Source organism: Xyrauchen texanus, chromosome 44 (genome assembly GCF_025860055.1).
Source record: "Xyrauchen texanus isolate HMW12.3.18 chromosome 44, RBS_HiC_50CHRs, whole genome shotgun sequence".
In the NCBI taxonomy this organism is placed as follows: domain Eukaryota; kingdom Metazoa; phylum Chordata; class Actinopteri; order Cypriniformes; family Catostomidae; genus Xyrauchen; species Xyrauchen texanus.
The window spans coordinates 23,855,120-23,877,593 of NC_068319.1; the positions used below are offsets into that span (position 1 = coordinate 23,855,120).

Sequence of the window (22,474 nt, forward strand, 5' to 3'; positions counted from 1 at the left end):
TGGGGCGTCAACAATCTGGCCACTGTTCATTTGCATTGTATGGACCCACAGAGCTGAGATATTCTTCTAAAAACCTTCATTTGTGTTCAGCAGAATAGAGAATGTAATACACATCTGGGATGACATGAGGCTCAGTAAATGATGAAAACATTTTCATTTTTGGGTGAACTATCCATTTAACTGTTTCTTATGGGACACAAATTGGTCTTCCTCAAGGGGGAGGGCTGCATGTAATATGTCCTGTTAAATTCATAAATTATTTGCATTGGTTCCTAGATATGAAAATATCCTCATGCTGTAATCACAAACAACTGAAAAGTTCATGGAAAACTGTAGTGCTCAAAAAGTGTCGTAACTCTGAAACTACATTACAACAAATTGGTTATAGTATAAAATTAAATAAAGTGTGGAGAAAAAAACTCAGATTTTGCACATAAAGGTATAGCAGACAAGACTAAACCTGCTGTGCTTTGTGACAAAAGTATTTGTTCAGTTTAAAAATAAAAGTTAAATAAATGTTTTATATTTTTGTTCAAGTGGTCAAGAAAAGCTGCATGTAAGCTATGCTTACAATAGTTCAGTGGTTCTCAACTAGGTAGTCAGGGCCTCAACAAACTTCCAAGGTGGCCGTAAGATGATTATTAATGAATTGTATTAAAATAAACTTAATTGAAATAATTAAATAAAATAAATAAAATCAAGATAGAGGTCTACAACTTTTTTAACCAAAATAAAGTGTGATTAATTATTGTAATCTGTTGACAGACACTCTTAGTTTCTGAGGAAAGGGGCTTTAATTGGCCACTGGCCTAGTTGTATGCACTTTCAATTCTTAAAGGTGCTGGTTACACTGACACCTGCAAGGATTCAGCATCATTCAAACACAATCGTTTTCAGTTACAGCGACAGTTACAGTTTTCAGTAATGCTATTGTAGAAATTCACTATTCTTAGCCATGATTAATTTAATCCGTAAGTGAAAGTGTTCAATGGCAGGACAGTTACTGAGATTAAGCGAGCGATTCTGGCATGGCAGCCCTCATGTGCGGATCCTCACCATATAGAATAAAACAGCTTTTATAAAGTTACTGATATGACTGGATTCCCATCTCATGTGACTGGTCATGATTTTATGCACATATTGCAAAATAACTAGGAATTTATTTTTAATCAGGAAAAAATTACTGAGTGCACCTTTAAGCGCCAATAGTGTTTGAACGACATTATATTTAAATCAATATAAACACATATAGGCTCTCTATTCATTAGCAGATTTGCTTTAATTGGTTACCTAGCCAACTTAAACACAAAAATATAATAATCATAATTATTTAATAATATAATATACTCTATTTACTCTTCATACATTCTCTGAAAATTATTTTCGTTATGTTTCATTAATGAATCACCAGCGAAAAGCAACAAAGCGTTTCACCTGTTGACAGTGGGCGTGTCGGAGTAAAAGAGGGTGGGTAATGAGATTGAATATTACATGAGCTCTCGTTTACGTCATATCAAAATAGCTTCCATAAATGCACACTAAGCGAGACGTACCATTGTCGTCCCGATAAAGTGTGAGCGTTAAATTATATTTAGATGATAACGACACTTCGCTTACCGACATGGAAGATCCACTAAAAAGTATGTTGTCAAAAAAAAAAAAAAAAAAAGTGTTAAACTAGCATTAGGTGAGAAATCACCATACAGATGAGTAGCTTTATTAACAAAATCGGTCTTGTTGTTAAAAATGTCACTACGAATAATGAACAAATTGGAAAATAAAAATAATGTCGGCATATATGTTTTCTTAAAGGAAATAAGCTGTCTTCATACTGCGTGGGATGTGGGCATCAGATCCTGGATCGCTTCATCTTGCGGGTTTTTCCTGATCTGGAGTGGCACGCGGAGTGTCTGAAGTGCGCAGAGTGCCAGCAGTATCTGGACGAGTCCTGCACGTGCTTCATCAGAGATGGAAAAATCTTCTGTAAAGAACATTACAGTAGGTGCGTGTTATTTTAAGGGAATGCTGAGCGATGCTATGCAGAGAATGAGTAATTTTTTTTATTACATTTATGTATAAGTACAGTGTTCACGTGTGCACCGATTTAAATAATAGCCTACTGACTATTTATGTTACAACGTAATGTGTACATATTTTGATGAGCTGTTATTGTTATTACTATAATAATTATATATACAAACACACACATTTTTTATATATATATTATTACTATAATATATATATATATATATATATATATATATATATATATATATATATATATATATATATATATATACACACAAAAAATGTAATTTGGTTTGTTTTTATGTTTCAATTGACCAACTACTTAATCCAAGTGCATTAGATTTGAATAGGTTTAATTCACCTGCTTATATCTTATCAGTTACTTACAACAAATCGAAAGGATTGTTTGTCTTTTTACTGTTATAGATGTTTGGACCTATATTCATTTTTAAAAACACACTAATATAGGATTTGTTCACAGTTTGCATTATATTCTTACATTTTACAGTGTAATAACACAAACACTGAGTAATGTAAATGAACAACGTGTACTTAAAATGTAAAGATTTTATTTAGTAACTTCTAAAGAGACTTTGTTAGTAGGCCTATTATTACTAATGTAGGCTCATTAATTATATTTACAATTGTAATGTCAAGTCTTAATACAGTATACAGTATGTTTAATATAGGTTATTTAATGTTTACATGTTATTATAAAATTGTTTGTTTTGTAAAATATAATATTATTTGCCTAATATTCAGGAACAACTCAAAAATCTCCTGACTCTATGTTTGTTTCATTATTCTCTGTCTTTCAGATTATGCACTATTAAATGTGCAAAATGCCTCAAAGCCTTCAACAGAAACGAGTATGCCATGCAAACACGAATGAATGTTTATCATGCGCAGTGTTTTCTATGCGAGAGCTGCAATCGTCAATTACTCCCTGGAGATGAGTATGTTCTGCAGGACAGCCAACTGTTCTGTACAGACCATCAGAAGCTCTCCAACAAATTAATGAGTACTTCAAATAACCCACATCTCAAAACTCAGGACCCTGTTTATGAGTCAGGTAAGTCTGGAGACTAAACAGTTCAATTTGAGAAATGTTTTCAATGCTTAACTTGAGAGAAAAGACATATTGGTTTACATGGTTTGAGGGAAAGCCTCTCTCTGTCTATCACAGAAGACATCAAATCTGCATCACGGTTAAGTCCTCCCTGGTCTTCAAAGCAGAGGTCAGAAAGGGCTACCCGCGTGAGGACGGTTCTCAACGAGTCCCAGCTCCGCATGCTACAGACCTGTTACAGTGCTAATCCTAGACCCGATGCCCTCGTGAAAGAACAGCTGGTGGAAATGACGGGCCTCAGCCACCGGGTCATTCGAGTCTGGTTCCAGAACAAGCGGTGTAAAGATAAGAAAAGGAGTCTAATCATGAGACACACACAGAAGCTGTTTGAGGGCTGCCTGGTGAGTGAGCAGATACTTCATTACTTCCCTTAGTAACACTTATGTCCCTGTAACTTTTTTCATAAATATTTTTAACAAAATATTTTAATTCAGTACTGCCCCCTTAGATTTGCCTCAACGCCGAAACTATCAACGATGTAACCTCCAAAACATACAAGTGCCCAACCAAAGATTGCATTCTAGTTCTGTCCCTGGCTCTTAGCCACATGTTCAACATGATAGGGTTTATGACCAGGGGTTAAATTGGAGCTTTTGGAACCCTAAAACATATTTGAAATTTTGTTTTAATTGGAGGTGCCGGAATGCCGTTCTGGACCAATTTAACCCCTGCTTATGACATAACTTAGCCAATTGTTATTAAAATGTGTTTAAAGAGAACATCATCTAATGCTACAGGAAAGTTAGATCTACATCTAGATTGTAAAAACTGACTTTGACATTTTAAAATATTGAACTTGAGCATGGTTTGTTCATCATTTAGGACATTTCTGAGGAGCCTCTTCTTCCAGAGAGTCAGGACAGTGACATGTTCATAAGCTCACCATGGAAACTACTCACCTAAATATCAAGACAGAAAGGATTACTTTTACTATGAATAATCAATAAAAGATGCTGTATGTGCTGTTGTTAACATGTTTTGATTTGGTTCCTAGCTCTCTTTATCCAAGGATGATTCCTGTTCTGCTGGAAATGAAGTTAAGTCAGTATCAGCTCTGGTACCCGACACTATGGTTGTGCGGTATACTGGTACTACTTAAATATCACAATACCAAAACATTTAAATGGTGCGATATCATCTTGTTGTTAATTTAAGAACCATAATAAATGATGCTGCCATTAGCAAAATGTAATATAATGTGAGATTTTTTAGATGAAATCAAAGACCATTTGAAAATAATCATAAAAATGCATCTATATGGCCAAGTGTGATCATTTAACAGCAGAAGGATGTAATTTAATTAAATAATATACAGTCACATTCGCTGCGTGCCACAGTATGAATAAGTGGCGCCTCTCTGCCCTGTCATTTCCTTCACACACAAACACACACAGTCACGCACAAGAACACACACACCAATGCAACACACACACTACTAATGCTTGATTTTCATGCAGTGTGTCCAATAGTATCCATCTGTAGAGCCACAGATCAGTGTGTTGAGTGTATAAACAGCTGTGAACTCTATAATGAACTCTTTCTCCATTGCAGCTCGGAGATTTCAACTCGCGAGTCACGGGAAGCTTGATATAAGAAACCCTTCTCAAACAGGAAGAACTCCAAAGATCTTTCAAAATAAAAGTCCCTCTGAAATTAGAGCTCTATTTAACTGGATTTGTGAAATTGAAGACATTATGACAGAAACATATTACTATGTATAAAAGTATAATATACAAAGCTGTTGCAATAATACTCATAGTAAAAATAAAGTAATATTAAATGGTTATATTAGTAGTATTATTATCTGTAAGCAATATATATCACATAAGAAAGTGTACTGAATATCAGTTTGTTGTGATTCAGCCATGGCAGGCTTTTGCCTCAGACAATCAGATTGTTTTCATTGAATGTTTTCATCAATACTGTAAAGCTCTATTGTGCATTTGTATTTTTTTCAACTATATATATATATATATATATAGTATGAATAAAAGTATTATATTTTAAATTGATTAAAGCTGTACAGTATGCATTTGATTAAACACAATTTGATCATAACATTTAATTAAAATATTTAACATGGAATCCAGAAAAATTCAAACAGAAGGCATAATTCATATCTATAAAACCTTATGCAGTAGACAATTAATTTCATCAAAAATCGGAGTTTTTTTATTTGTTGCCTAAGCATCGAGTTAGTATCGATACCGAGGTAACAGGGCTGGTATCATACCGAAGCCAAATTTTTGGTATCTGAGCAACCCTACCTGACACCCAACAGCCTGTCTGCTAGTCCCACCGGAATGAATGAGTAAACATTTTTAAAAACAGAGCAATACAGTGAATTAATTTTCTCCTACTATAAAACAGACTCTGTTTGACATTTAAACACTGTGAACATTATTTGTATATAATGGGATTTGAAGGACTTGTATATAATTATCAAGCTGACTTATTCAGTTTATTAGGATTTCTAAAGGTGTCATACAGTGTGCATTTTATTTGTGTCTGTGTTATTATGGTGTGTTTGATGTACATAATCTCTGGCTTTCCATACAGGGATAGAAGGTGAAAAAGTATTTGTCTTTATGGTCAATTTCTATGTATTTTATTCCTTTTATATTCTAAGCATATTACGTTTTACATGGCTTGTGTATGGACCTGTGTGCCTCATTTAGTGTATATACTTGATAAAATGTATTGTCCATGTTTAGGTATTTTATTGTATTACATAGATTTAATAGAATATTTATTGTTCAATATTCTATTTATTTCTGAAATATTATGTAATAATGTCACATTCTAAATATTGATGTTGTTTTGTTCACCTGTCATTTTGTTATAATAGATACATTTCAATATATTTATTGATTACTAGACACTTTTTCTACAATTAAAAAATTGGATGGGTTTACCATTTATAATTTTTTTTGTCTTATAATGTATCAACCAAAAATCAATGTGTTAAACAAAAACTCCAAACAATCATCTAATAAAAGTGAGGATTGCCACCTCTTTCCAAGACTGCAATTTTTGGGATTTTTAATTGACTACTGGCAGAATCAGTCTATCACCTTGGTTCTCTTGATCTTTGACCTTTATCTAATACATTTATCTGATCATTAATTGTAGTTTGACCTTCATGGACTTCATTAACGTCCCCATCGCATTTATGATCAAAGAGGTGAAGTAATTCCACTCACTTCCACAAAGATATTCAGATTCATATAAATGGAAATGATAAAGTCATTTCAGCACATCACCTAACTTTACCTACCGAACATACCTATGAATCACGAAGGCAGCAGATAGCACACACAAATCATTTACATATCAGGTAACTTCAATTGTAAGACAATCCATTAAAGCGTATGAAAATGAGATCTGTGAAATGAACAAGTCTCCCTAGGGCAGATTTCTGTATTTAAGACTGTTCCATTAAAGAAAATTGAAGTATTTTTTGTGCTCGATTTTCAGTCTGTCAGTGTGCTGTTCTATGGTGCAATTTACACTGTGGGCACATATCAAGAGCCCCTCCAACATTAAATCTGTGTTTTGAACTGAATCACGCACCATAATCAAATCAATGCATCCTCCAATTTCCCCCATTTCTGTGCTGTTGATCTGCATGAGGGTGAGTTGAAAAGATCTTGTTTAGAGATGGTGCTTTGTACCATTGGTCTGGGCTCTCAACCTTTTGTGCTCCAGAGCAAATAATGAAAGTGGTGCTGCACTTCACTGGGGCAATTCACCTGGCAGAAAGAGATGAATTAATGGATCAAATCTCTACTTTTTGCTCTCAGAGCTTTCATCTTTGCCCCGACCTTTTTATTTGTCAAGTTGCTAAAAGAGTGAGAAATATCAAGCCTCTACCATAATTAGCTAGATATTTGAAAAGGTTTCATTAAAATGCTAATTTAGTGAATGTGCCATAACAAGGAAAGTACATCTATTATTAGCATGACAAACAAGATGTGGAAACACTGATCAACCATTTTCAGAGAAACGTTGAATGCAGCATTTTCACGAAACTATATTTTATTTTTTATTTGTTTGTTAACTTTCTGAACTTAATTTTTTACATGCTGTATCCCAGAATGGATGTAGTTTAAACTCTTTTTAAGAATTGATTTGATTAAAATATTCATGTACATCTCCATCTGTTTTTTATTATTATTTATTTTTTATAGTTCTGTGAATAAAAGTCATGTTGTTGTCATTTCATTAGATCTTACCAGCTCTACTTATTAAAGTAGCATCTTATGCTTCTGTACAGGAGTTTTTTCTCTAAAGTATGGGGGTTGTTTGGTATTCTGGTGTGAATTTCATAACTATTCCATCACAGGCCTTTCAAAATGTTGTTGGATGGCAGCTCAGAACAAGAGCAAGAAAACAATCGTAATAATGAGCCATAAATATCTTGTTCGTGACCATATGTATTTCTTTCTTTCTTTCTTTCTTTCTTTCTTTCTTTCTTTCTTTCTTTCTTTCTTTCTTTCTTTCTAAATATGAGAAAAAAAGTGGCAATTATGAGAAATAAAGTTGTAAAAAATGAGACAAAGTTGTAATTACGAGAAATAAAGTTGCAATTATGAGAAATAAAGTTGCAAATACGAGAAATAAAGTTCCCTATCTGTCACTCACTCGACGTTGTGTCGATGAGTTGACACTAGGGCTCCCTCTACCAGGCAGCTTTACACCCTAAAGTGGCGTTTGTTCGCAAATTGGTTTTCTTCCCGGTCTGAAGACCTGCAGAGATGCGCAGTTCGGTCAGTGCTTTCATTCCTGCAAGAGAGGTTGGAGGGAAGGCTGTCCCCCTCCACCTTGAAGGTGTATGTAGCCGCTATCTTGGCCCACCACAACGCAGTGGACGGCAAGTCCTCGGGTGAGCACAACTTGATTATCAGGTTCCTTAGAGGCGCTGGATGCTGAACCCTCCCCTGCCAAGCCTGTTCCCCTCCTGGGATCTCTCAGTGGTCCTCTCGGGCCTTCAGAGATCCCCCTTTAAGTCTCTTTACTCAGTTGAGCTCAAGGCCCTCTCCTTGAAGACAGCCCTCCTGATAGCGCTTGCTTCCATCAAGAGGGTTGGGGACCTGCAAGCGTTCTCTGTCAGTGACACTTGCCTGGAGTTCGGTCCGGCAGATACTCACGTCATCCTTAGACACGACCGGGCTACGTGCACAAGGTTCCTACGACCCCCTTCAGGGATCAAATCGTGAAACTGCAAGCGCTTCCCCGGGTGGAGACAGACCCAGCCTTTTCGTTGCTGTGTCCGGTTCGCGCTTTGCGTATCTATCTGGAAATCACGCAGAGCTTTAGATGTTCTGAGCAGCTCTTTGTCTGCTTCGGCGGACAGCAGAAAGGGAACGCCATCTCCAAACAGAGGTTAGCTCACTGGGTCATTGTCCCTAGCCTTCTGGCCTGCGAATTCAGTGGCGACCAGAATCACTAGTGCTCTTTACTGGGGTAGGGCTCCACAGGCTTAATTCCCTTTTCAGGCAACTCCCTGTGATGTATTTTCCGCGGTACGATCCCACTGTCGGCGGACCCGCGTCTCCCTTGGGCAGTCCCTCTGCCCCCAGTCGCTGTGTTTGTAGAGCTCCACCCTCATCAGGCAGGACCTGCCAAAGCATCACTCCCATGTGTGGCTTAACAACCCATGTGGTGTATTGGCCACATGTCACTTCCCCCTAGTCCGGGCAGGATGTGGTCTCCACAGGGTCTTTTCCCCTTGAAAGAATAGGATCGGGAAAGATCGCCTTCCCTGATGCAATTCATAGCGTTAAGATAGCAGCGTTACGCTCTATTTGAGAAACGGGGAATGGCCACAGCTGGCTGGCTTGCTCCCATGATGGTCATGTAGCGCCTGTTCCCCCCTTAGCGGTGCTGGGAACCTAAGGTCTGTATAAGACACCTTTTTCTGGGGGCATTGGGGAGGGTTACGTGCGGCCGGTACAGTTGCTTCTAGCATGCAGCAGCCTGCTTGCACCTGTGTCAGCAGTTCACGTAACACGGTCTAGTGCATGGCGCTTTGAAATGGGACACCTTGTGTCACTACATTCGACACAACGTCGAGTGAGTGACAGAAGGGGAACGTCATGGTTACTGTTGTAACCTCCGTTCCCTGATGGAGGGAACGAGACGTTGTGTCCCCTTTGCCGCGACACTAGCCCTACCACTGTGATTGGCCGTACCTTATTCTCGGCTCCTCAGTGCAAAAACAGATGCACACCCGCTTCCCTTTATACCCGTATGTCCGGGGGCGGAACATGCAAATTCTATCTGCCAATTTCTCATTGGCCTTTTCTCAAGTTCAGAGGTATGCAAGGCTCTCAAGAAAGACCCCTTGTGTCACTACATTCAACACAACATCTCGTTCCCTCCATCAGGGAACGGAGGTTACAACAGTAACCATGAAGTTGTGAGATATAATGTCGTAATCGTGAGAAATAAAGTCACAATTGAGATATGATGCAATTGGGAGAAATAAAGTTGCAATTTTGAGGTAAAAAGTCATAATTACGAGAAGTACAGTCGCAATTGCGAAAAATGTCACAGTTTGAGATATAAGGTCACAATCACAAAGTCGCAACTGCGAGATAGAAAATTGAAATGGCAAGATATTAAGTTGCTATTGTGAGATAAGTTGCAATTGTGGGAAATAAAGTCTCAGTTGAGATAAATAAACTTGAAATATGAATTTGCTACTGAAAGATACAGTATAATCTCGAAATTGCAAGATATAAATTTGCAATTGCAAGAGATAAAGTTAGAATTACCTTGTTTTTACTATTTTTTTCTGTGACAGGATTAAAGCACCATATTTAAGCTTGGTCTACTCATTGATTAAACCTCAAAATCAGATTCAGAGTTCTAGAAGTCATTTGTAAGACAATGTAAATGTACAAAGCACTGAGGTCTTAGGAAATGTTGCAGCCAACCTGTCTCCATGAAAAATTAGACAGGCCAGTATTAGGCTATTTTTAATGGCAACTTCAATGATAGATGCAGAAAATCATGCATTACATTAATATGCACTGTCCATTGTAAAAATGATTAAAAAGAAATGGATGTAGACAAATATAAAAGGAGTCTCTCTCTCTAGGACAAAGGATTTCTGTCTTCAAAATTGTTCTCTCAGTGAATTCTAGTTTATATGTTTTGTGATCACAATGCAGGATGTTTCTAATGCATTATGTTTTAAACTACGAACCATGATATAATCAGATGGGTGCATTCACTAATTTCCCTTTTCTCTCTTCTGTTGGACTTGATGTGGGTAAATTGAAAAGATCTTGAATGCTTTATACTGTTGCTCTGGGCTCTCAACCCCAAACAGACACCTTTTGTGCTCTAGATCAAATAATGAAAGAGGTGCTGCACTTCAACAGGGCAATTCATCCTGCAGAAAGAGATTCATTAATTGATCAAATCTGTGTTTTTTTTTTTGTTTGTTTGTTTTTTTTGCTCTCAGAGCTTTCATCATTGCCCTGGTGTATTTCTTGTTCATTTACACAATGAATGAGAAATATGAGGTCTCCTTTGACTAAGTGTAATATATTTCTAACACAGATATTCTTTATAAGCTTTGGCAATAACTACAACTACATTTAGCTCTTATTATAATGCAATAAAATGTATGTTAAAACCCATTGAACCAATCAATGCTTTGGTAAGGTTGTTTATAAGTGTGCAGCTTACACAATCCTACAAATAGGAGTCTTGGTTATCTTGATATCTACTACAATTGTCATTTGATTAAATTTACACATGAAAACTTCCCACAGTCATTGTGTATTTTTTCATATGTTTACATAATATGTTTTTGACAATATGCCTATTGTATATTCTTTGAATGTTTATGGTGCACTCAAAAAACAATATATACTGTCTTTTTGTATGATATACACATTTCAATAGCCTGACAAATTTCCAACAGTATCAAAGTAAATTGAGCAATATTTTTTTCCAACTATAATACTTCACACATATATGCTTAAAGAAAGCTCAATTCAGGTTGAAGGAAAATCATCATAAAATTGAAAATGAAATGCATAGATTAAATCTTCCATTAGACAAACCTTGTGAGTGTTGATATGCATATATTGCTGTGGTAAGCAAAGCAATAATTAATATATGAAAAATAATCATGCAACATATATATTTTTAAATAATTTAACAGTGTAAAACTGAACTTTGTTCATTCAAAAACAAACATTGATTTTCTGAGAAAGAAAAAATAACATTACATATTTCAAGATTGAGATGCTTTTAAAAGTCGGTATTCTGTAAAACAAAGTAAACATCGTGCATACTAGTGTAAAGTGTTGCATACTAGTGTAGTGTTGCATACTAGTGTAGTGTTGCATACTAGTGTAAAGTGTTGCATACTAGTGTAGTGTTGCATACTAGTGTAAAGTGTTGCATACTAGTGTAAAGTGTTTGGTCTGTGGTTAAACACCTTTGCATGAACAAAATACACACGCAGCAGCCTTCTGTGTAAGAACTACTAGCCGCCACTAGATGGCAGACAAAACACCTGCCATTTTTAAAGTTGCGCCTGCAGAACCTGTTGCGTTACAGCTGTTCCGTGTTCAAGACGATAACAATCTGAGGTTAGCAAGTTGACGGGGAGAAAACATTTCAGAAATCTCGCCAAATATGCTTTCATTTATATTTTAAAGGGAAGATAAAGCATGACTAGTACTGTTGGGAAACAAAAACAAAACTTATTCAATCAGGAGGTTTGGTTTAATCTGGTTTTAGCATACCAAGCTGGTGTTTAGCTGGTTTAGTTAGTTGGGCAGCTCTTCTCCCAGCTGACAAGTTGGGGTGTGCAGGGAAGCCATTATCTGTATCTGTATTTGTTCATATGACAAAATTATCTATATCGGTCTCTGTATACAGATTATTATTATTAATTTACAATGATTATTTAATTATATAATAATTTATCATTTTTTGTCTAACCAGATGAATCTGAATTTGTAGGCTACATTAACTGTGGAATATGTTGTGGTTTCTCCAGGTTTTTCTGATATTAATATCTGCATGAAACAGAATTTTCAATTATCTGTGCATGTATAACAACATTATTCTGGAAGCTGAAGGTGTCAACACACATTTTGCAGTGAATAATAAAAACAAATTCAAGCTTCATAAGAAATACAATAAATAAACAGCCCACAAACAGGCGAAAGTCCCGTAAGTCTATCAGGAATTTTTATGATAGGACACCATTATTTAGTTAAATTTATAATATTACAATATATAAAATTCATTGTAATTTAGAATATGTTCATTTTTCAATGTCGCTTTTTGCTTGTGTTTCTTGGATTATCAGTCAAACAAATATTTTTTATATTATTCGAATGAATCCGTTATTAGTTTTGAAGTCATTATTCGTGCTTTTCCGAATAGGGTATTTGGCTTCAGGCACTTCCCTACTGACAAGTACTCAAAACCCCTTTAAAAACAAACAAACTGACCACTAGAACCTCTTTGTGCAGGCTAGCATACCAAGCTAGCTGACCAGCTAAACCAGCAGAGATACTGGACACATGGAGCATATGTGTTTATTTGAAACATTCACATTTTGTTATTGGTTAATTGCAGAGTCTCACAAAGAGACAACGATTAAAAGAGTGGGAAATAATAAGGGAAAGTAAAACAGGAAGAAAGAAAGAGACAGACAATAAGAGGAAGGGTAAGCAAGTAGTGTTCACATCTCAGACACCAGTGTTCCCACAGTGGGTAGAAAACTCACCCTTTGCCCCTTGTGGCTGACCATGAATCTGATAGCTTTAACAGTTGTGTGAGAACTGCAGATATTTTCCCATTCTTATCAAAATGTCTTGTCTGCCAGGCCTCAGACATACAGCTGCCCTAATCATTAATGGTGATAATTAGGATGATTACAGTTGATAATACAAAAGATGGGGCTTTCAGTCCCGGGTATAAAACGTCTCAAGATGGACGTTTTGTTTAGCTTTTCAGAAGTAACGAGACAGCCTAATTGCAGTGCTGTTCAAACTGCTCCGACGAGGGGTAAAACAGTCTAATCTGATTTGGCCAAAGTCTGTGTGGGAGAAAAAAAATCAGAGAGGAAAGGAGAGTTGGTATGAAGATCCAGAAGTACTTTGTAAATACTGCACTGCATAAACAGTCACATCAAAACACATTGCCTCCCTGACCATTTTGGTAACATATTTGTGTGCTATCCAAGAGGATGAATAAACAGACCTTTCTCTGGACTAATTATGTGAAGATGACAATGCTGAAATGTTTCCTGTGCTAATCCTAAAATATATGAATTTAATGCTGATGGATGGATGGATGGATGGATGGATGGATAGACAGATAGCACTTCATTTATACCTGCAGGATTTTTTTCATGCAAGAGAACAGCAACAAATTAGCAGAGTTTGTAATACACATTATGCAATAGATAGTGTTACTATTTGTTTTATATAATGTGTTTATGGATAGTTTTATAGGCCAATATTAATCGTAGCACTACAGTTTAAATGTCAGGAACTATAGTGGAAGGTTCGACTAAATTAATTTGGTTTTAATGAAAATTACTATCCTTAATGTTTGTATGTAGTTTTAGTTGCTTATTTTGTAGTTTTATATTTGGTAATGTAGTAAACATTTTATAAAAGCAATGAGGCACTTGAGGCCATCACACTGTGAATTTGGCAAGTGAGGTCAAAAGTTCTGCTGCTGAAATCAATCCGTGCTTACCGAAATTCGAACCACTGCCCCCAGTGGCCGAAGCTGGATGCATTGTTGAGGTGAAATGTCCACAGGGTGGCGCAGAAAGCAAGTTCTATTTTTATTTGTAAATGCAGTAAAACAGTCAACAGGAATGCAAGCAGTATTTTATACTCCATAATATTAACCTCAACCCTAAACCTACCCATCAGTGGAGAAATGTAGAGCTCAAATGCAATTTTCAAATGTTTACGAGAACATGATTACTTCCTGGTTTCCATGGGACCAGATCAAGCATCTCTTACTAGTACAACAGGGAAAGGTGAACATATTTGAATGAATGCAATAATGAATGGATGGTGGATAGTGCTTGTCAGAAATTCGGCAGAATGGGGTCGATTTCTGGGTACATGAATATTCAGAAGCATCATGTCGATTTCCTGAGTGATCATGATGCTACAGCACAACATCTTGTAACTTAAATTTACAATAGACACTATACATTAAAACATATATTGTTGACTAGAACATGACCTACCCATCTAAAACATTAACATGTCCTTCAGTATGTTCATTTATGGAGTAATGAGTTTATCATAATGGGCAATGAGTATGTGTGGATACTTGATACACAAAGCTACTAAAGCTAGTCAATGATAATTTAGTATTTCCAATGAAGAGTTTATGGTTTGCTCATTTAGTTTCTAGTCCCTGCAGCTGACATCAAAGAAAACAGCCAGATACTCAATATCAGAAGCAGAGAAGCCAATTAACAGGTCCTAAAAAAGAGGACTAAGTTTACTTTAAGCACTTTTGCACACTAAACCCATGATACAGCTTGAGCTACACTGACAGCACCTCTAAATCATTCCAGAAAGGTCGAATCAGAAGACCTCCACTCCTGCCCATATTGGAACCATTTCCTGGCTCATACATTACCCTTTGAGCCCCCCGTGTGAGCCTGCAGACAGCGCCCCTCTTTAAGACAACACTTACATGCTGTGAGATTCTCTTACCCCAAACACCACTGCCCACTGGGGCTCAATTCCCCCAGTGCACGCACAGGATGCGTCAAACACATCAGGAGCCTAGGTAAGCATGCAGTGGCCCCTAATGGCATATGTTAGGTCACTCTGCACTGCAAAAACTATTGTGGATTATTTATGAGCCATGGGACAGCAAATGCAGAGATGATGGTCAGCTTTTTAAAAAGCTTTCTTCTTGCTCTTCTACGTCATAAGTGAGGTCCGTGTAATCTCATTTAGAAGATCTATGAAGAGACTGAAAGACAACATAACCATCTGTGCAAAGCTAAAAGGACTTCATGGGTGAAACTCTCTTAACATGTACATTTCCAGGACATATTGTTTGCCCAAAATTCAAAGAAAGACTGTAATTTAATGGTAAAAGACTGTAAAAATGCTACAGAAATAAAAAGTTCATTGATTAATGATTATTAACTGTAAAATATACAGTAAAACAAAATTACATTTTAAAAGACAATACAGTAGTATTGTTTTTCTTTTAATAATTTTTTTTTTTTTGTAAAAAGTGTAATTTTCCTGTATAATTAATGGTAGGCCTACAAATGTACATTATGTTAAACAAGAGATTACATGTACTTTTTACAATAAATTATTGTTATAATTACAGTAAAGACAAACAATAATCAGGTATTCCCACAATTCCCTGCGTGACCCATCATATTTCATAATATTTTATGGAAATAGTTATGTTTATTTTGAATATAATTTACATACATTGGGGTGTTCTGTTTTATATTTAGTGTAGTTTAGTTAATGTTTACTGCATTAATTGAATCTCACATGTGTTACCCTGATGGTGTTTAGTGTTTGTGTGAGTGACTGAGCTCTGTCTCTACATGTTTATCTCTCACTGCTCATGGAGGAGCCACTGTAGGTGAACTTCATATCATCACGTGCTCTTCCATAGTCTTTGCGGTGACTGACAATATCTTAATAAGTAAAAAGCAGAAAGTTAATATCAAGTTTAATATTTTTTATTTTATTTTTTTTACTGTAAATTTAATAGAATAGTTGTTTTGTATGTTTGTTTGTTTGTTTTACAATGCCAGCCTGGTCATGTAAATTACGACAGTTTTAAACTGTACATTTTATAAATTGTTCTGTAAAGTTGTTTGCATTTTTACTGTATTTTTGATTCTGGCAACCACAGCTGGCAGTTTTTTTTTTTTTTTTGTAAAGCCAACAGGATTGTTTTTACAGTCAAGAACACATTTTTTGCTTAAAGAAACTGTAGCCTATTTTTAAGACCATTAAAGAGACAGCTCACTTAAAAATACAAATTCTGTAATAATTTTTTCACCGTCATGTTTATTTCAAACCTGGATAACTTTCTTTCTTCCATGGAACACATACAGTAAGGAGGCAGAATGAGAGCTTCAGTCATCATTCACTTTCACTGTGTGGAAAAAAGATGTAATGAAAGTGAATGGTCACTAACGTTCTGCCTAAAATCTCCTTATGTGTTCCTGAGAAAAAGAAAGTTGTACTTTTGTATTATTTTCCTTGGCAGTTAAGCATATTTCCCCCAGTTCTTATGACTGTAATGAATGCAAATCTAGTTTTCATACTGTGGAAAAAATTATGGTATATTTTTAAAATGTAAAATGTAAAATAGGCTACTTCATGTTATTTATTTGTTGTGCTTCCTTTATGCTAAATTACATAATAAAAAAGATTGTATTACATAACTTGTTTTATAAAGTTCTATAGTGAAAAATGACTGTATTGCAGTAATGAGAATCAATTGAGAATAATAAGTGTTTAATGAGGAATATGAGATAAATAAAGATCTGTTGATATATAAAAAAAACGATATTTAAAAAAATATATTTTTTAATGTGACTTACATGTTTTCATGAGATTTACCATCATAATTGACCTTATTTACTGTTTAGTAATACTGTTGTCATGTGCAGCAGTTCCAAGTATCACCTTATTAAAGAAATATGAGGTCACATTCATTTTACTGTATAAATAAAACAGAGGGTAAATAGTTTATGCTATATGTACTTCAAAGCACATTATATGTATAAAATGAGACGAAGGGAAACAGGCATGCCATTTCTTGAAAGCATTTCATATGTCATCGGCTTAGAAGGGACAATTAGAGGAAGCTCCATCCTGTTGCTTTTAGAGAACATACTGAACAATCATCAAGGCTTGAACAACAATAACACTGATGCAATCAGAAGAGTTTGACTCAGTAGCACTCAATGGGTGTATTGAGGAAGTGAATCAGTGAATGATACATTTGCTGCTGTAGGCATATAGCAGCTGAACCAGGCATTCCTTGTGAGCTAATTAAAACCTAAAACTTTCGCTCACACTTGGACACTCTACCCCTAGCGGATAGATCTGAACTTACACTGACTTACTGCATTGAGTATGTATGACATACTGCTGCATTGCACAATTAGACATAGATAAGATATGCTGAATCATGCATATAAGACATGCTGCTGCCCAAATCCTCTCAAAGGAGATCTAGAAAAGTAGTGCTGGGGAGAAGTGTTTCAGTGAGAAAACTCTTGTAGCGTGCTGCAAGGAAACAGGCTTACCTGCAAACAACTGAGGCAATTCAAATGTTAGACAAAAACACTAGTTGATTTGCTACAGACTACATGTCAAAGGACCTATTGGCTGCAACATGTGAGCTGATTAGTTAAAGGGATATTTCGTCTTATCATTTGCTCACCCTCATACCATGCCAGATGTGTATGACTTTCTTTCTTCAGCAGAACACAAACAAAGATTTTTTTAAGAATATTACAGCTCTGTAGGTCCTCACAATGCAAGTGGATGGTGATTAGCATTTTTAATGCTCCAAAAAATACAGGCAGTTGTAGTAAAAGCAATCCATATGACTTCATTGATTAAATTAGTGACTATGTTTACATGGATACCAGAAAGTGTGTTATTGCGAGAAAGCGGCATTTTGTGAGAAAGCATTGTTCTTTTTAGCATGCACTGTATAAACGCCATACCCTTTACTCCCGTATACATGCGGCTTGGTCGGTAAGCAGCTTTCTCCAGAGCAATGTAGTTTTGTAAATAACAAACATGGTATCCGAAGACTTCACTATTTTATTATCTGTTGCTTCGCTTTATTTCTAGATATTCCAGAGTTGTTGCTGTGTTTGTTTCCTTACCTTTCTATTGCGACCTGCAATGGAATTGTGCTGCAATAGTGGGGTTTCCCTTTATATAAAACTCTGGGATTCCCTCAGTGTACAAGGGCATATACACGAATGTGAGGGACCGCCACAATTATACAGGGGTGTTTATAAATGGTATAATTTATAGTTTATGTGATTTTCCCACTGCACTCCCAGAAATGTTATGTTGACTTGTTGTTAAGCTCCATCCTATGATGTTTGTTATTCGGTTTGTTCCACGCATATGTGCACTCTTCAAAAACCTGTTAGAACGCTGCATATGTGTTTACATGATCACATAAGCAGCTTTCTCTGGGAGAAAACTAGGTGTGTTAAGACGCTTTCTCTTAATCCCTTAAAAGGCATAAGGAAATGGCCGTTCTAGTTTACATGACGTTTCAGAACGCTGCTTTCTGCAAAAACCCTGGAATAACCCGCATGCCAGCGCGCTTATTTCACACAAGAGGTGGAGGGAACCAAGTCCCGTCGCTGATGCACTTCAAAGAGTGACAGGAAGTAAACAATTATAGTGAAAAATATATTGTTTTCAACCAAAGCGATCGTTTCATTAATTTAACTACTGGAGTCGTATGGATTGCTTTTATTATGATTGTCTGTGATTTTGGGAGCTTTAAAGTGCTAATCACTTATGTATTACCTACAGAGTTTAAATATTCTTCTAAAAATCTTTGTTTGTTTTCAGCAGAAGAAAGTAAGTCATGCACATCTAGGATGGCATGAGGGTGAGTAAATGATAATAGAATTAAAATTTTTGGGTGAACTAACCCTTTAACATTTTACATGTCAAAAGACCTATCAGCTTGGGCCATAACATGCAAGCAGGTTGGATAAAATATTACATGTTCAAAGAACTTATCGGCTTGCTCCATGCAGATTTTCATGACTGAATTATTTAGCCGACAATATTTTTGCATTTTCTGAAAAATTCGGAGTAGTAATTGCCCCTGTAAATGTAGCTGCCACAATGCTAGGGTGTTGTGGGTTGCAACCAGGACATTGTTAAGGAGGTTGCTAAGGTGTTTTGAGTGTTTTTTCTCAGCGTTTCTATGAGATTGCTATGGTATTCTGATGGTTGCTAGTGTGTTGCTATGTGGTTGCTAGGGTGTTCTGGGTGGTTGCTTACTGCCCCATGTCAAAGAGACCACCCTCAAGTTTTCCTATATGGCTTGAGTCCCTCCTTCAATATGGTGTCAGTTTGCATTCGGTATAAATAGCACCTGCCACAAAGCACTGCTAATTTACACTCAAATAGTCTGGTGGAAACACAAAAATTCAAGAATAACTGCACCCCTTATTGTTGCTTAATGGAGTAGTGTATAAAGATGCAGTGAAACAACTTTTTTCATGTGGACAACCCGGGTTTGATTCCTCCTTTTTTCCCATCCCGTTTCCTATCTTCATTCTTAATATTTCCTATAATACTACTTATAAATACAAATTAACATAAAGGTTGATTGCCTCGCCATGATTTGGTCATGGTGACTGGCCGGGTACAATTTACGCTGGTTTTACTATTGTAAAAATACAGGCAAACTGCTAAAAATAGATAGATTTGCCCCTTGAAGGTCTCTGCGTTGTTCTGTCTTTTCTGAGCGCTGAAGTAAAGCAATTATTGTTAATAATTTGCACTTTGCACAAATTCATCCCGTTATTAATTTTATCTGACTCCAATTTTATATTAATCTGACTCCATTTTTAAGTTGACCTGTAATTTAGATTAAGGCTCTAATTACTTTCTGATCATTCTTTTATTTGAATCTTTTAAGTTATTGATTACTCTGAATCCTCTTCTATTCATTTACCTTTTGATCAGTTTCTAATGAGATTCAAACTGATAGTCTTTAAGTGGCTTCCTCCTACATTAAAGATTTAGTTATGATATAAATGATTCTTAAAATTGTATTTTCTTGCTCGGTTCCTCCAGAGCAATTTCTCATATTTTAAAGACCCAGTATTGATATAAATGATTTCAGAGGAATACAGAATAAACAAAAAAGTAATAATTTATTTGCCAGGTAGGATTTAAAACATAAGTTACAGAGGCAAGTCAAAGAACATACCTGGCAGTTGAGAAAAGTACATGTAATTGCAAAGCATGGGAAATCTGAATGCAGATTCCTAAAGTTACACACATTGAGGTGTGGGATCATCTGACTACAGAGAACCTTGAGCTCTGGGCCAGCCTTCCTTAAATATCCAGACAGAATATACATTGTGTACCAAATGGTATTATCCTTTGTTCAATGAGAATTTGGGGGTGAAAGGGTTCTTGGCTTCCTGGTGTTAAACCTTCAAGGAGGGGGATAGACCTCCAGAAATTATTCAGTATTTGGCAAAGACCTTATAACTTTGTTGTCATTAAGTTTTACAAACCTGGGAAAAAGAACACTATACCAGACGCACTGAGATATTTTAAATGATACCAAACATGTTACACTAGTTACATTATTTGTATACATCAGATACGATATTTTGTTACATACAGATCTTAGGCGAGTTTGAGTTTATTCTGAGCTGAAGGGGAACGGATGAGGAGGAGAGGGGAGAGAATAGGACAGATATGGAAGGGCAACAATGAGGTGTGAATTTGCAATCTTCGCTCAGTGGGGTGTGGTGCCTCAGGAAGAGTTGCTAATTGTGAGAAAGTTAATATTTAGATTTTCTCAAAGATCATACATTTGCTTTTTGCCTTTGAATGCAAACACAATGGCACCCCACCTTATACTATAATAATATTGTATTAACCATTGTTCTTTGGCGGATGTCATAGTTTTAATGCAATTAACCATGGTGATAATACAATAATATGGTGTTATTGTTATATGGCAACCATGTTTAACTTTGTGGTTACTATGATTTTACTACAAAATACCACAGTGATACCATGGTTACTGTTGTAAAACCATGGTACATTTGTAAGGGAATGTTAAGGGGTAGGAGTTGGTGTAGGATGTATGTGTGACTCTAAATAAACACAATAAACACACTGCAGTGATAGTTTATGCTAGTATTTAATTAGGAGTGCAAATAGTGTCTATGTTTTGCTATTTACGTTGCTTTTTCTGCAAAAAAAAATACAAATAAAATACCACTTACAATCATCATTCTTTCATATTATAGTTATTAAAGTTGGAATGGCTGAAATGTATGTCACAGGAAGCCTAACCACTAAAGTTACTATTGCATGGAAGTGAAACCTTTTAAAGTGAATGATAACTTTTGCTGTAGAAATTGCAATGTGCTGGTGAAATACACCCTGATTATATCCATCTATGAGCAAAAACTCTTGCAAGTGGCTGCCAAACCACGCAGTTCAAACCTCCTTTTCCTTTTCCCCCAAAGAAGATGTGCAGGAAGTTCTTAACAAAGGGACCCCCTGTCACGTTCCTGTGTTGTCTGACCCGTGTTTTCTGTTTCACATGCAACTTTTCACGTTCCATGTCACGTTTTCCTTGTTGTCCGCCCCGTGTTTCACTGTCTGTGTAATAAAACTACATTTCCCATGGTTCCCGGCTCTCATCACCACTGCCACAGCGTTATTGTGTTCACCTGAATATCGTTTGTTATCTTCCTGTGTCGCTGTATTTAACCCCCTTTGTTTCTCCATTCCCCTGTCGGTCTTTGATGTATGTGGACGCCTGTTACCCGTGCTTTCTGTCTTGGTTAACTCCCCGGTCACCCCTTCTGTAAGCCTTCCGTGTTTTGTTAACCCTTTGTATGCCTTCCATGTTTTGTACCTTTTCCCATCGTGGATGTTTCCTTTGTTCATGTTTTTTCGAGTTGCCTTTTTAGTTAATAAAGTATCGCTGCATGTAGATCCTCGTCCCGTGTCTGCCTTCACCTTCAATCGTGACACTCCCTCTGCTCAAGCCTTGCACCACTTCAGCTGTAAGAAAAGAACTACAGCAAGTGGAACTTACTAACCAACTGTGTCTGGTAGTAAAGCCTCTGTTTACTATTAATCTAGACCAGGTGATGTGCAACTAGGGTCACAAGAGAGAGCAGAAGTCATTGCCTGGTGGTCTAGCTCCAACCTGACTCACTGAAAGATTCTGTCAAGTGAGTAAGTGGGGCCACATGGTCTCCCAGATGGGATTTAATAGCATGTTGAATTGTGTATCGAAGGGGGATGAAATTACACATGAGACGTTCCACATTGATGGAATTTTATCATGGTTCAGAGCGTTAATCAGATGCATTGGGATCACATTATAGACCTTCCACAAAGAATTGTGGTCCTGAATGGTGGTATGGAGTCCAATGTGAGCATTAGATTACAGCAAAAGGGCAACCTGAGTCAACAAGCATATCACCATATCACCCTCTCTCTTTCTGTCTAAGGGCTAGATGTTTAACATTTGCACTCTTGTCTAAAATCA

General features: G+C 36.5%; 1 protein-coding gene across 1 annotated transcript; it reads left to right on the top strand.

Annotated features, from left to right (window-relative positions):
* Nucleotides 1-1,528: 1,528 nt before the first annotated feature.
* Nucleotides 1,529-4,068, top strand: LOC127637055 (insulin gene enhancer protein isl-1-like). The gene is made up of 5 exons (XM_052117910.1): nt 1,529-1,640; nt 1,813-2,002; nt 2,847-3,100; nt 3,215-3,498; nt 3,980-4,068. Exons 1-5 carry the CDS (start codon nt 1,622-1,624, stop codon nt 4,058-4,060), a joined length of 828 nt encoding a protein of 275 aa, XP_051973870.1. The 5' UTR covers nt 1,529-1,621; the 3' UTR covers nt 4,061-4,068.
* Nucleotides 4,069-22,474: the final 18,406 nt, after the last annotated feature.

Coding starts and splice junctions, on each gene's coding strand:
- LOC127637055 (XM_052117910.1), top strand. Junction 3,101..3,214: donor GGACCCTGTTTATGAGTCAG/GTAAGTCTGGAG, acceptor TGTCTATCACAG/AAGACATCAAATCTGCATCA. Junction 3,499..3,979: donor AGCTGTTTGAGGGCTGCCTG/GTGAGTGAGCAG, acceptor TTCATCATTTAG/GACATTTCTGAGGAGCCTCT.